This window comes from Magallana gigas, chromosome 1, assembly GCF_963853765.1.
Source record: "Magallana gigas chromosome 1, xbMagGiga1.1, whole genome shotgun sequence".
NCBI classification, from domain to species: Eukaryota; Metazoa; Mollusca; class Bivalvia; order Ostreida; family Ostreidae; genus Magallana; species Magallana gigas.
Genome location: NC_088853.1, coordinates 70,186,886 through 70,203,318, shown reverse-complemented (window position 1 = coordinate 70,203,318; position 16,433 = coordinate 70,186,886). Strand labels below are relative to the sequence as shown.

At 38.6% G+C, this 16,433-nt stretch overlaps 1 protein-coding gene across 17 annotated transcripts in view; it reads left to right on the top strand.

The window, feature by feature from the left end:
* The window catches only part of LOC105330549 (multiple epidermal growth factor-like domains protein 10), a 119,582-nt gene that overhangs the window by 93,067 nt on the left and 10,082 nt on the right, over positions 1-16,433 (top strand). For 6 of the 17 annotated variants that reach the window (XM_066070520.1, XM_066069658.1, XM_066069744.1 and 3 more), the window contains exons 5-7: positions 13,599-13,736; positions 13,981-14,112; positions 14,245-14,382. The exons of the other annotated variants lie outside the window; for them this stretch is intronic. In XM_066070520.1, coding sequence (XP_065926592.1) covers positions 13,599-13,736; positions 13,981-14,112; positions 14,245-14,382 — 408 coding nt within the window. The remainder of the gene's footprint in view (positions 1-13,598; positions 13,737-13,980; positions 14,113-14,244; positions 14,383-16,433) is intronic. 17 annotated transcript variants of the gene reach the window in all.

Sequence of the window (16,433 nt, the reverse complement as noted above, 5' to 3'; positions counted from 1 at the left end):
TAATTTGTTCACTTAAGGTCAACTCAGCGCACTGGCGCCAGGAATCGGTGTCACTAGTGCCTGATTTGACACCGGAATCCTCGAAGTTACACCCCTCTTCCAAGGAATCCGGGCTCACCTAATGAGCACAAGTCCTAGTTTGGGCGCAGAGCGCCTTGTTTAGATCCCTACATAACAGGAAAAATTTGTTCACTTAAGGTGAAGTCAGCGCACTGGCGCCAGGAATCGGTGTCACAAGTGCCTGATTTGGGTCCGGAATCCTCGAGGGAACACCCCTTCCCCAAGGAATTCGGGCTCACCTAATGAGCACAATTCCTAGTTTTGGCGCAGAGCGCCTTGTTTAGATCCCTTCATAACAGAAATAATTTGTTCACGTTATGTCAACTCAGCGCACTGGCGCCAAGAAACGGTGTCACAAATGCCTGGTTTGGGTTTAGAATCCTCGAAGTTACACCTCTCCTCCAAGGAATCCGGGCTCACCTAATGAGCACAAGTCCTAGTTTGGGCGCAGAGCGCCTTGTTTAGATCCCTACATAACAGGAAAAATTTGTTCACTTAAGGTGAAGTCAGCGCACTGGCGCCAGGAATCAGTGTCACAAGTGCCTGATTTGGGTCCGGAATCCTCGAGGGAACACCCCTTCCCCAAGGAATTCGGGCTCACCTAATGAGCACAATTCCTAGCTTTGGCGCAGAGCGCCTTGTTTAGATCCCTTCATAACAGAAATAATTTGTTCACGTTATGTCAACTCAGCGCACTGGCGCCAAGAAACGGTGTCACAAATGCCTGGTTTGGGTTTAGAATCCTCGAGGGAACACCCCTCCCCCAAGGAATCCGGGCTCACCTAATGAGCACAAGTCCTAGTTTGGGCGCAGGGCGCCCAGTTTAGATCCCTATATAACAGAATTAATTTGTTAACTTAAGGTCAACTCAGCGCACTGGCGCCAGGAATCGGTGTCACTAGTGCCTGATATGACTTCGAAATCCTCGAAGTAACACCTCTCCTCCAAGGAATCCGGGCTCACCTAATGAGCACAAGTCCTAGTTTGGGCACAGGGCGCCTTGTTTAGATCCCTACATAATAGGAAAAATTTGTTCACTTAAGGTCAAATCAGCGCACTGGCGCCAGGAATCGGTGTCACTAGTGCCTGATTTGGGTCCGGAATCCTCGAAGTAACACCTCTCCTCCAAGGAATCCGGGCTCACCTAATGAGCACAATTCCTAGTTTGGGCGCAGAGCGCCTTGTTTAGATCCCTACATAACATAAATAATTTGTTCACTTAAGGTCAACTCAGCGCACTGGCGCCAGGAATCGGTGTCACTAGTGCCTGATTTTGGTTGGGAATCCTTGAAGTAACACCTCTCCCCCAAGGAATCCGGGCTCAGCTAATGAGCACAAATCCTAGTTTGGGCGCAGAGCGCCTTGTTTAGATCCCTACATAACAGGAAAAATTTGTTCATTTAAGGTCAACTCAGCGCACTGGCGCCAGGAATCGGTGTCACAAGTGCCTGATTTGGGTCCGGAATCCTCGAGGGAACACCCCTTCCCCAAGGAATTCGGGCTCACCTAATGAGCACAATTCCTAGTTTTGGCGCAGAGCGCCTTGTTTAGATCCCTTCATAACAGAAATAATTTGTTCACGTTATGTCAACTCAGCGCACTGGCGCCAAGAAACGGTGTCACAAATGCCTGGTTTGGGTTTAGAATCCTCGAAGTTACACCTCTCCTCCAAGGAATCCGGGCTCACCTAATGAGCACAAGTCCTAGTTTGGGCGCAGAGCGCCTTGTTTAGATCCCTACATAACAGGAAAAATTTGTTCACTTAAGGTGAAGTCAGCGCACTGGCGCCAGGAATCGGTGTCACAAGTGCCTGATTTGGGTCCGGAATCCTCGAGGGAACACCCCTTCCCCAAGGAATTCGGGCTCACCTAATGAGCACAATTCCTAGTTTTGGCGCAGAGCGCCTTGTTTAGATCCCTTCATAACAGAAATAATTTGTTCACGTTATGTCAACTCAGCGCACTGGCGCCAAGAAACGGTGTCACAAATGCCTGGTTTGGGTTTAGAATCCTCGAGGGAACACCCCTCCCCCAAGGAATCCGGGCTCACCTAATGAGCACAAGTCCTAGTTTGGGCGCAGGGCGCCCAGTTTAGATCCCTATATAACAGAATTAATTTGTTAACTTAAGGTCAACTCAGCGCACTGGCGCCAGGAATCGGTGTCACTAGTGCCTGATATGACTTCGAAATCCTCGAAGTAACACCTCTCCTCCAAGGAATCCGGGCTCACCTAATGAGCACAAGTCCTAGTTTGGGCACAGGGCGCCTTGTTTAGATCCCTACATAATAGGAAAAATTTGTTCACTTAAGGTCAAATCAGCGCACTGGCGCCAGGAATCGGTGTCACTAGTGCCTGATTTGGGTCCAGAATCCTCGAAGTAACACCCCTCCCTCAAGGAATCCGGGCTCAGCTAATGAGCACAAATCCTAGTTTGGGCACAGGGCGCCCAGTTTAAATCCCCACATAACAGGAATAATTTGTTCACTTAAGGTCAACTCAGCGCACTGGCGCCAGGAATCGGTGTCACTAGTGCCTGATTTGACACCGGAATCCTCGAAGTATCACCTCTCCCCCAATGAATCCGGGCTCACCTAATGAGCACAATTCCTAGTTTGGGCGCAGAGCGCCTTGTTTAGATCCCTTCATAACAGAAATAATTTGTTGACTTAAGGTCAACTCAGCGCACTGGCGCCAAGACACGGTGTCACTAGTGCCTGGTTTGGGTTTAGAATCCTCGAGGGAACACCCCTCCCCCAAGGAATCCGGGCTCACCTAATGAGCAGAAGTCCTAGTTTGGGCGCAGGGCGCTCAGTTTAGATCCCTATATAACAGAATTAATTTGTTCACTTAAGGTCAACTCAGCGCACTGGCGCCAGGAATCGGTGTCACTAGTGCCTGATTTGACACCGGAATCCTCGAAGTTACACCCCTCCTCCAAGGAATCCGGGCTCACCTAATGAGCACAATTCCTAGTTTAGGCGCAGAGCGCCTTGTTTAGATCCCTACATAACAGGAATAATTTGTTCACTTAAGGTCAACTCAGCGCACTGGCGCCAGGAATCGGTGTCATTAGTGGCTGATTTGGGTCCGGAATCCTCGAGGGAACACCCCTTCCCCAAGGAATTTGGGCTCACCTAATGAGCACAATTCCTAGTTTTGGCGCAGAGCGCCTTGTTTAGATCCCTACATAACAGAAATAATTTGTTCACTTAAGGTCAACTCAGCGCACTGGCGCCAGGAATCGGTGTCACTAGTGCCTGATTTTGGTTGGGAATCCTTGAAGTAACACCTCTCCCCCAAGGAATCCGGGCTCAGCTAATGAGCACAAATCCTAGTTTGGGCGCAGAGCGCCTTGTTTAGATCCCTACATAACAGGAAAAATTTGTTCATTTAAGGTCAACTCAGCGCACTGGCGCCAGGAATCGGTGTCACTAGTGCCTGATTTGGGTCCAGAATCCTCGAAGTAACACCCCTCCCTCAAGGAATCCGGGCTCACCTAATGAGCACAAGTCCTAGTTTGGGCACAGGGCGCCCAGTTTAAATCCCCACATAACAGGAATAATTTGTTCACTTAAGGTCAACTCAGCGCACTGGCGCCAGGAATCGGTGTCACTAGTGCCTGATTTGACACCGGAATCCTCGAAGTATCACCTCTCCCCCAATGAATCCGGGCTCACCTAATGAGCACAATTCCTAGTTTGGGCGCAGAGCGCCTTGTTTAGATCCCTACATAACAGGAAAAATTTGTTCACTTAAGGTCAACTCAGCGCACTGGCGCCAGGAATCGGTGTTACCAGTGCCTGATTTGACACCGGAATCCTCGAAGTAACACCCCTCCTCCAAGGAATCCGGGCTCACCTAATGAGCACAAGTCCTAGTTTGGGCGCAGATTGCCTTGTTTAGATCCCTACATAACAGGAAAAATGTGTTCACTTAAGGTCAACTTAGCGCACTGGCGCCAGGAATCGGTGTCACTAGTGCCTGATTTGGGTCCGGAATCCTCGAGGGAACACCCCTTCCCCAAGGAATCCGGGCTCACCTAATGAGCACAATTCCTAGTTTTGGCGCAGAGCGCCTTGTTTAGATCCCTACATAACAGAAATAATTTGTTCACGTTAGGTCAACTCAGCGCACTGGCGCCAAGAAACGGTGTCACAAGTGCCTGGTTTGGGTTTGGAATCCTCGAGGGAACACCCCTTCCCCAAGGAATCCGGGCTCATCTAATGAGCACAAGTCCTAGTTTGGGCGCAGGGCGCCCAGTTTAGATCCCTACATAACAGAAATAATTTGTTCACTTAAGGTCAACTCAGCGCACTGGCGCCAGGAATCGGTGTCACTAGTGCCTGATTTGACACCGGAATGCTCGAAGTTACACCCCTCCTCCAAGGAATCCGGGCTCACCTAATGAGCACAATTCCTAGTTTAGGCGCAGAGCGCCTTGTTTAGATCCCTACATAACAGGAATAATTTGTTCACTTAAGGTCAACTCAGCGCACTGGCGCCAGGAATCGGTGTCATTAGTGGCTGATTTGGGTCCGGAATCCTCGAGGGAACACCCCTTCCCCAAGGAATTTGGGCTCACCTAATGAGCACAATTCCTAGTTTTGGCGCAGAGCGCCTTGTTTAGATCCCTTCATAACAGAAATAATTTGTTCACTTAAGGTGAAGTCAGCGCACTGGCGCTAGGAATCGGTGTCATTAGTGCGCTATTTAGCGCCGGAATCTTCGAGAGTACACCTGTGTCCCGAGGAATCTGGGCTCACCTAGTGAGCACAAGTCCTAGTTTGGGCGCAGGGCGATCTGTTAATTTTAGTTGTTTTACATCGGGATCGGAAAACGCTTGAAAATAGCCGATAATCTTTATGAAATTTTTGTTAGTGCGTTGGGGTTAGTGCTGGCTAGCTTGACTTTGGTTAATCACGGTATGTGTATACAACTGTCTATTTCGCGCACCTGATCAGCTGACTATTATTGAACCCCGAACCCGATGTAAATAATTATGCTTTATGATCATCACTACATTTATATGAAACACAACTTTTAATCTTATGAATTAAGTCATTTCAATTATTTGAATTGTTTTAACAAGAAGCAAACATGTCTTTGGTTATATGGGATATTTCATATGTAGAACACTCTATAGAACACTCTATCTACAGTAAATGTTAAACATAATATATTATATGTCTTATATAAATATATGCTAAGGCTATGGTAAGACATGAAAGTGTTGACCATGCACATATAATTAATGACATAATACATGCAAACATTTTGTTTATTCCACTGCTTATCGTTTTATTTACTATCTACACACAACTCCAAAAGAATTCCATTAATATAATATCATTTTTAGGAATTTTACAGAGCGTGTTGCATCCATTATTGTTAGAATAGATACTCCTCAGAGTAATAATGATATTGTTTAGTTATATAGCTTCTTTTATCAGTTCATCTTTGATCGTGATTCCTTTTGTAGATTTTTATTCTTGGATATCAAAGTACTTCCTTGGATTTTCGGTGTACGTCTCTAATACAACAGACAGACTACAGGGAACACTGTGTTACAAGGATGACAACTTTACACTAGACACCATACCTGCTGTCTTCACCACCGTCTGTCCTGTACATGGACAGTACGTCATATACTACAACGAGAGACTAACAGGAGTTACCTACCCTGACTATTACTCTGACACTGTTAACAGTGACCTCTGTGAAGTGGAGGTGTATGGTGAGTGTTCCTTATTTCTTGAATTCAACTTTGATTAATAATGCTATGCAAGTTGATTTGTTATTATATTTTTTACTATGTTTTATTCATATTACATGTATACTAAATTTAACCTGTGCAATGGCTGGGTAATTGACTAAGATGAACATCATTTGAAAAAAAAAGATACGATTAATGTGTTACAGCAACCATGCCCATTCTACTATCCTTTGTCCCAAAAATATTTACCACTACACTATATGGGCAAAGAATTTTAAATAGAGTCCCCCTTCCTTAGGTTTGATATTAGTTTCATGTGGTGTTTAAATTCTTGTTTAAAATTATAGTAATATGTGGTATATATATACATTTATATGATATATTACAAAGTTATTTCAATTATATTAAAATCTTATATCCGTTCCCTCGTTTTTGATACTTTGCGTAAAACGTATAATCATTGAAAACCGGGAAGCGGACAGAGTACTAATTTTGATTAGTCTGTTTGACTTCATTCCGATATATTTAAATATTTATATTTATATATTTGTTAATTCAACGATCTGCCGATAATTCTAAGAAGTATCTTTCTATTTCTTTTTATGCACTTATATTTAAATCATTAAATATTTTAAGTTAAATAAAATACCTATAAAATATTAAAGAATTGATCTAGCAACAATAAACAGCGAGGAACCGGGACTCTGATCGGCAGAACATGACTTAAAATCATTAACACATCAGGTAATAATTGTTGAATAATTTCAAATAGGAACTCTCTTTTAAATATCGGTTTACAACCATAAAATAAAATATTTAATTCGATGATTTTCTTCTAACTATGTAGGGCAAGCCAAGTAGCACGCGGCGCATGGCGTGATCTGTACTGTACTTAAAACTTATTGACAAGCACTTGGAGTCCTAAAATAAAATCCCTCTCAAATGACCGACTATAATAACCTAAGGCGAAATAATTTAGTTCAGAGAAAAAACTTTTATTTAAGTATTATAAATAGCACACAAGTTAAATATGTAAACAGATATATCAAACTCTCTCTCTTTCTCTCTTTATCTCTGAGGTCTTTTCTCTCTCTCTCTCTCTCTCTCTCTCTCTCTCTCTCTCTCTCTCTCTCTCTCTCTCTCTTGTAACAGTTTTAATGAAAATAACAGCGTAAAATTTAAGTATGTATTTTATTATCCCGTATAAAAAATCTAGCAAAATATTGATCTTATCTGGTCAGCGTTAATTTCCGTCTGTACTCAAAGAAATACACTAGTCAATAAGCCGTATATGGAAGTTGCACGCTTCTTGCACGGTACAGTATGCTTCTTTGGTCGTTTTGGGGCGAGTCTTGCATAAATTATCTTGCACGCTTTTTGCTTGGTACGGTTCGCTTTGTGAACGGTACGGTTCGTTTTGTAAACGGTAAGGTTCGGTTTGTGAACGATACGTTTCGTTTTAGAGGTGTAGTAGCACGTTTTAGGGTGTGTATATTAAAACAATAAAATGCTTTCTTTGGTGATTCATTCGGGATATGAAGGTAGCGACATTGCAGAAAAAATACATAAAGTTAGCGGGTTATGTAATTTTTTTCTGCATTGATCGTTTATATTAACATCTCTCTTTAACAAATCAATAATTTGATTATGATAAGTAAGTAAAATTCGCTAAATTATTGTTAATGTTCGTAAGTAGGTTAGCGAAAAGGAACAGCCTAATCGTCTCCTGTGAGACTGAGAGTCTGGCATCGTCATGATTATTTCGTGCAGTCCGTGACATTTTGTAGGTCGCTGTAGGTTCAGACCAATCGATAGACAGGGCGTGTCAATTTCTACTCAAGTTTCAGCCGCTGTAGATTTCGACCAATCGATGAACGGGGCATGTAGATATCAGTCTGGCTGTTTCTATAGAGCTATGAATTAAATATAAGTTTTTCTTAGAAATAGAGGGAATAATACTTTGTAGATGTAACTATATAGATACATGCAGATAGGTAGATAGATAGATAGATAGATGGATGGATAGATAGCTAAATAGATAGATAGATCGATAGATAGATAGATACATTGTAGATAGATAGATAGATAGATAGATAGATAGATAGATAGATAGATAGATAGATAGATAGATAGATAGATAGATATTTTTTCGATTGCTTTTCGTAACAGCTCAAGAAACTATTTTTCAAACTAAGATGTACATGTATTATTATGATTATGACTAAACATGCATTACTACGTGTTATTTTTAGAAAACATGAATGCGGTGAGCGTAGATACATTCATATTTTGAATGCCTATTCCTTTTTCTTCTAATTGTTTCTATAAAAATATATCCGTATCTCACTCACTTCTATGCAATAAATGCATATTGTAAGGACCCTGATATGAACAAAGCACATTCCTCTATCATTCCCTCTTCAGCATCACCCTTGATTACTCTTGTTTAGACGTACACATTTGTACCATTTCAATATGATATGAACTTACAGTATAACGAAACTTCGAAACACACAGAACAAACACCAAAATGAAAACAAATTACTTATTCTATGGCCAATATGAGTGAAAGCCAAATTGCATAATCGGCCTTTTATGATTTACGTTTCCTGTGATTGAATCTGAATATCTCTTTTTCTTCAAAATTCTATTTATTTTAAAGTATTTCCACAAAGTTATACATTTTTATAGTTAAAAAAATATGACTTTCAAAATAGTTGAAATAAATGCCTGTAAAAATTTAAAAAAGAATTAGATTTTCAGATCAGTTCAACAAAAATACAGTTTTTAATGGGTTTGGTTTTTTTTATTTGTGTCCAACATATCATGATAGCCAAGAAACATATGTTACATACAGTCATAAACTATTTACCCATGACAACAAATTCACCTGGGGTACTATTGAATTTACAAGAGTGCTACAATATTACACTTAACCATATTACATTATGCCCTCATGCCATTATTACACTATGCCCTTCCCTTAAACTATTCCATTATGCCCTAGCCATGACCTATTACACTGCGCCTGAACATCAACCTAATTACACCACGCTCTACTCACATTATTATCACACTAAGCCCGACCATCAAACTAATTACACCACGCCCTACCCATTACACTATTACACTACGGTCGACCCCTAGCCTTATTACACCACGCCCTACCCATTACACTATTACACTACGGTTTAACGCTATTATTTTTAAAGTACGCTATCATACTAAGCCCGACCCTCAATTTTTTAAAAACTATTCCGGACATTTAACCGCATTGCACGACAATATCCTTAACTTTTCAGTATAATAAACTAAATAGTTCTCCTCTTGTTGAAAAGAATGTATTCACAAGAACTTTATTATCATTGAATCATTTTAAGCCCACTCTTCAGTACGACTTGAACATCAGAGGTATTTGCATATGTGTGTGTAGGGTGGGGGGGGGGGGGGGTGCGCGCGTGCACACAAGCGCACAAGGCCATAATATCTGAAACCGCTTCACCAGCAGGAATTGAAAGAAGAATTTTCTGAGAAAAACTTTGCTGAACTTGGGTAATCATGTAGCGATCTTTTGTACATTGTCAAAACATATTATTATACCCTCCGCAAACAAAGTTTTTTGGGGGGTATATAGGAATCACCTTGCCCGTCCCTCCGTCTGGCTGTCTGTCAGTCTGTCTGTCTGTCAGTCTGTCTGTCTGTCCGTCCGTCTGTCTGTGCAATCGTGTCCGGTCCATATCTTTCTTATGGAGAAACATTAGACGTTCTTACTTCACACAAAGATTGCTTATGACCTAAGGGTGTGTCATGACCTTGACTCAAGGTCATTTGGGCAAGGTCAAGGTAATTGGTAGAAAAAGTGCAAAATTCGTTTCCGGTCCATATCTTCCTTATTGAGAAGGATTGAATGTTCTTACTTCACATAAATATTGCTTTAGACCACAGGGTGTATCATGACCTTGACCTAAGGTCAATTGAAGAAGTTCAAGTTCATTATTTCAAAAATGCTAAATTCTGTCTGTGTCATGTCTTGTATTAATGGAAATATTAGAAACTAAAATTTGACACAAAGCTTGCTTGTCTCAGGCCACATAAAATTATTTTTAGATTCTCATCCCCGTCTTTCTAAAAATGGCCTGCCCCGATGAAATTTTTTTTGAGGAAAAATTTGTGGGAAAAAAAATTCGGAAAAGATCGGGCTCAGTATTCCAATATAATATGTCAATATGTTTGAATATTTAATGGCTGCTTGGCATGTGGATTTTGTTTGATCCGAGTCATGGTTGTTAACGGAAGGATCCAAATATCTTCATGCATTAACAGTTAACTTAAAATAAAATGGAATTTAAGGATAGAAATTGGTTTGTTTAGTCCTATTAGCATTAACAGTTTTAAGGAATAGAGAAGTTGTTATATATAGAAAATGGACAGTGAAATAGATTCATCCAATATTTTCTATAATAGCAAACATACACGCGTTATGAATTTTTTCTTAGCGGGGGGTATCAATTGTGAGCTTGCTTACAGTACCTCTAGTTTTTAAAGATGTGTTGATACATGATTCAATTTACATAAGATAAAATTTATAGTAAGATATACTATGTTGGGGTATTTGAATAACTCCATGTTTAAATGTGTTAACAATGCATTAGCCAAGACTTAAACATGTTTGAAATGCTGGTTACTTTTTGCAGGGCTCATTGCATACATGTAAGCAATGGCAAGGCTACAGTTACGATGTACGATGGCGGATATCTACTATACAACCACTGAAATCATTCACCGCACAAAAATGTAGTTCTAACTAAAATTTAATTTTATATCTGATATATTTAAACATCAATTTTTGTAAATACTTGAAGTTTGCAGTGTAAAGTTGCTGAGTGGCGGAATACATTGTTCACAATGCCTACTCATCCTACTCCTCCTACCGCTATCGTTTTGGAGGTCTGTGTTGCTCTGCTTCGAATTTGCTTTTCGTTTTATGGATATTTGAGATGGATGACGGTTTGTTATTGTCATTTTTTCATTACACTTGTAGCCTAGGCCATTCAATTAACTGCGGGAGTTGCTTTTAGCGCGTGCATTACATTCAATCTTATTTTGGGTATTAAAAATCTGATTCTCCCACGATTTATCACCTTTACGATATCAATGTGAATATGTATTAACATGCTTACATCCTCAATTAACTCATTAATAATAACTTAATATTGAAGCAGGCAGCTATTTTTTATTTGTATCTATTTGTATTACTGTATTTTGGCTTAGAGTTATTGCCGTTGATTTAATGAATCTTGATTATTTAGTTAATGTATTCAGTATTAACAAATTAACGTGATGATAAATTTTTTACAATAATAAATAGTATATGTAAATAAGGTGTTTTGCATAAGAAGTTATAGACTAGATAATTATTTTAGGCTGGCACATATATAGAGACAGTGCCTCTTGCGGTTAGGAGAACGACTGAATGGGGTAAAACTTAGACAGGTACGGCCAGATTGATAGAGTGGACATCCCTGCTCTATCTAATCTTGATCTAACCTATGATACAGAGTGTGCGGTCATCCCTGCGCTGTATCGCTTTAGTGCAAGTGTACGATCATCTCTGTTTGCATTGGTGGTGGTTGCGGTGGAGAACTATCGTGTGGTCATCCCTGCTGGTGTTCTGCCCTTTCCAGCGCAAGTGTGCGGCACTCCCTGCTTGCGTTCGGTTGCGTTGTTAGCGTTAGTTTGCGGTCATCCCTGCTTGTGTTAACGTTGGTACTTTTTGAGTTGCGTAGGTGTGCGGTTGTCCATGCCTGCGTGACGTTTATTCCCTATATATGTGCAGGCGTGGTGATTGAAGTCTGCACTTATAAATATTGGCAGCAATCATTCTATCTCGGGTACGGACCCGCGGGGGAACACAAGCAGTGACACCCTTGCACGTTACAATGTGTCGATATAGTCTGTAATAGTGGCATAACTACGCACGTTTTTACATACACATCAAATGAGTCGGGGTATCTGTACTTTGATTGTTTTTCTTTCCATAGGATGTCCAGGAGGGTTTTACGGGGCTTACTGTACTAACGCCTGTCCAGATACAAATTGTTACTGTCACTTAGAGACGGGCACCTGTCAGGGCTGCAAACCTGGGTATCAAGGTTACCTGTGTAAATTAGGTAATCCATATGCAATTTTTAAATATACAATTATTCCTCTCTCTTATTTACTTTTTTCGCATTACGCATAGAAACAAAATCAAAAATGATTCAAAATGATTAGATTTTTTTTCGTTAGTGTGATTATTTCACTGCAAATGAAAACTTGTCTGCTTCTTTAACATATATGCTAAATATTGACACATCTTTGAAGGATATATAATATATATTCTGTGAATATTCATATAGTTATAATACTAGAAAACAATATTCAGGGGTATATAGGAATCACATTGTCCGTCTATCTGTCAGCCCGTCTGTCCGTTTGTTTGTCAGTCTGTCTGTCTGTGCAATATTGTCCGGTCCGTATCTTTGCCCTGGAGAAACATTGAATGATTTTACATCTTACAATGATTGGTTATCACCAATGGGTGTGTCATGATTGTAAACCAAGGTCATTTGGGCCAGTCCAAGGTCCCTGGAATCAAAAGTGCAAAATTCGTGTCCGGATTATATTTTTCTAATGAAGAAACATTTTAAGTTCGAACTTTACACAAATATTACTTTTCACATGAGTGTGTATCATGAGTTTGACCGAAGGTCATTTTGTCAATATTAATGGCATTGGAGAAAAAAGACCGCAAAAATGTGCCCGGTCCATGTCGTTCATATGGAGAAAGATTGAAAGTTCTTACTTGACTCAAAGATTGCTTATAACATGCAGGTATCTCATGATTTTGACTTGAGTCATTTTTAAAGGTTCAAGGTCACTACGAGGAAAAGTGCAAAAATAGTGTCTGGGTAATATTTTTCTTACAGAGAAACATTGGAAGTTCTAAATTTACACAAATTTTGATTATTACCTGAAGGCATGCCATGATTCTGACAAAGGTCTTTTGGATAAGTTCAAGGCCACTGAAAGGAAACATGCAAAGTTTGTATCTGGTCTGTAACTTTAATAAAAAATTCAAGACTAATATAAGAAAGATAGTGCGTCCGTTATTTCCCCAAAGAGAAATACTTCGTTATTATATTTTTTAGCAAGAGAGGGGGGGGGGGTTATTATTACATTTTATCAGTTTATAAACATCAAGTTAAATTTTCTACCAAAAAGTCTCTTTCTGTATTTACAGAAATAGTCTTTTCTGATATTCAATGTTTTGAGATATGCTTATTCAAAGTGTATAGTATAAAGTGTTTATTATAAGAGCGCCTTTAGTGATCAGTCTGTTTGTCCGTCCATTCGTTTTACGGTTCGTCTGTCCGTCCGAGGGCATTAGGTTTCTAGATTTAAAGTGATGGTCATTCAGCATGTAACAGAATTGTCAGAACAACTCATGTCCGGATCATGTATTCTCTCCCACTGGTTCAATGTGGTTTAATATTCGCTCACAGAGTGCCTTTTGTCAAAAGATGTGAAATGACCTTGAATGATGTTTCTTCTTTTAAGGTCAAAAGTAAAGGATAAAGATATTATTTCCCATTAACTAAATCTTGCTCATATTCAACTACAAAAGCCTGTTGGTAAGGGGTAATGGAACTTGATTTAAAGTTAGTTGCCAACCTGATTTTATTTTTTGTCAAAGGTCAACAGGTTTTTTTGGGTTTATGTAATATATTTTAAAACATCCACCTAAACAAATTTTAAAATTTTAACATTTGGTATTTCCAATAGCGTGTGGTCGAGGATATTATGGTGCCGAGTGTCAACAAGAATGTGGACACTGCCTTGACCTATCTCAGTGCTTCCACACTAACGGGTCATGTTTAACTGGATGCGACGCTGGTTATAATGGAGAAATGTGTACTTCACGTGAGTAAGAAAAATCTATGCATGTGTTGACATCAAAAGTGAAAGACAGTTAAATAGATGGAAAGATTGATGATTTGATAGAGAGAGAGAGATAGAGAGATACACATGCATTATTTAGTCAATTTATTGTCATCTTGAATGTAATGAAGGGCGTGCAAATACCTTTTATTAGTTAGCCATGTTTCAGTTAATTGATTGGGCTTCATTCCATGTTCCTTACATATCCTTAATGTATTTTATTTAGCTTGCCCATACGGATTTTTTGGACAAGATTGTGTTGAAAGATGTAATGACACCTGTGATGGTTGTAACAGATTCAATGGTTCTTGTGATTCTGGCTGTAACCCAGGATGGCAAGGACATGACTGCCAAGATGGTATTGAATAGTTTGTAAAACAACCTTAACATATATCTTTACCTTGTCTGTTGTGAGGCTAAGTATACTGTACCAAGAGTAAAATCAACTTTGTGTTTTTTTTCTTTATAACATTTTCATTTCTTTAACCAGCTTGCGATAAAGGATCATTTGGTGAAAATTGCAAAATAACATGTGGACACTGTCGTGACATTAAAAAGTGTTCCAATATCAAAGGAACATGTTTAACTGGTTGTGATGCTGGTTATCAGGGAGATTTATGTAAAACACGTAAGTGATTATTTTAGATTATTTTAGATTTATTATGATCTAATGTTTATTTTCCACTTTTCATAATTAGAAACTCTGTGATACCTAAAAACACTCGGCGTTTCTAATAACTCTTAAGTCAATATCAAACAAATTATTTCAGGGTGTCTTTTCTGTTTGAGATCCTATAAAACGTCAAGATAGATATGATATATCTATTTTCCTTACTTTATGAATTTAGGTAAATTATATAGAAATAAAACATTTTCTAGAAATTCCATTTGAAATCCTATTAAAAGTATTCCTGATAAATAAGTTTAATATCTTAATGTTCTACAAATAGGTCAATAACATTCTTAACGGTCTTTTATAAGAAAAATCGCAGGCGTTCCGTATACATTTCTTTTATAAAAAAGGAAAGAAAAGGTATGTAGCTTGTTTTCTTTATGTTTCTTTGATAGCACAGTTTAAAACACGATTTTCTCTTAGTTTATATAAGAATGAAGCCCAGTACATCCTTATAAAAATAGGCTAGTGCTATTAAGCATCATTTAAAAAATCATATCACAAAGGACTCTATGCAGTATAATGCATTTCTCGCCCCTAAAAAAATGTAATAAAAAGCTTAAAAAATAATGTGGAATCTATGAAATCATATTTAAAACAAGTGTGGGAAAGGTGGTGTCATAATGTAGAAATGACGTCTAAAAATTGTTAAAACAGTGGCAGATATTTAAATATATTAAATATAGTCCTTTCCAAATTTTATAGATTCCTTGCATTTACTTAAACAATAAAATGCTATCTTTGGTGATTCATTCGGGATATGAAGGTAGCGACATTGCAGAAAAAAATAAATAACCCACTAACGCGGGTTATGTGTTGTTGGTTCTTTTTTATTGTTACAATGTTCGCTACCTTCATAAACCATTGATGAATCATCAAAGGGCGCATGTTTCTTCTAACAAATAAATAAATTTATTATAAAAAGTAAGTTTAATTAACTAGACTACTTTTAATGTACATCATTACGTTAGCTAAAATATAACAGCCAAATCGTCTCCTATGAGAATTGGAGTCCAAAACATGATGATTATTTCTCGTGCATTCGGTGGTTTTCCTTAGCTTTCTGTAGCACCCCTGCGAATGTTATTGTCATTCAAATTTTAGATCACGTGGTTTTATTTGACCCTTTCAGTTCCGCAGTAAAAATATGCCTCGTGTTTATAGTCTATTTTAAAGAATCTAGGTACTTGTAGTCAAATATAAATTCTAGAGGTTTATTTATTTTAAACTTTATCTTCATTAATTGGTGGATAAAATGTGTTCTAGAAATAAATGTAACAATACAAAAAAAGGGTTTTTTCTGCTGTTGCGACAATTAACATGCGTAGTAGAGATCCCCCCTAAGAATTAATTTTCGATCCGCGCCTGACCTAGTAATAACATCAATAGTGAAACAGACTGTACTATTTTATGCAGAATGTTCCTTGAAAATGGCTCGATATACTAAGTTTTTATGCAAAACATTCACCCATTATTTTAAAAAAAACATGGTATTGCACACCACAAGCATCAAACATGGCTATGATTTTATTAAGCAACCCAATGTTTATATTATCAACAACTCTTCACGTGGTTTTAACTAACGATAACTCTGTTCTGAATATCATCGTTTAATTTAAAAAACCGCTAGATGGTGAAATAAGACATACATCTTAAAAGATGTTGATGTTTTAGCATAAATCCAAGTAGGATATGATAAGAAAATCGACGAGTACTTACGTATTTTGAGAATATTATCCGAACACTTATACTTCCGCTCGAAATTTCACAGGAACTGAACAAATCTCGGTGAAGTCTTGTGAACTTTCATTCGAGCACCTCTAGATTTATTACATACTTAACAACGATAAAGAAAACATTCCGAACACATTCGCAGGGGTGTGTAGGTTTCGACCAATTGATAATCAGGGCGTGTTGATATCAGTCATGTATGTTCTATAGAGCGATGAATTAATTATAAGTTTCCGTAAGTAATAGAGGAAATTATATTTGGTAGATGTAAATAT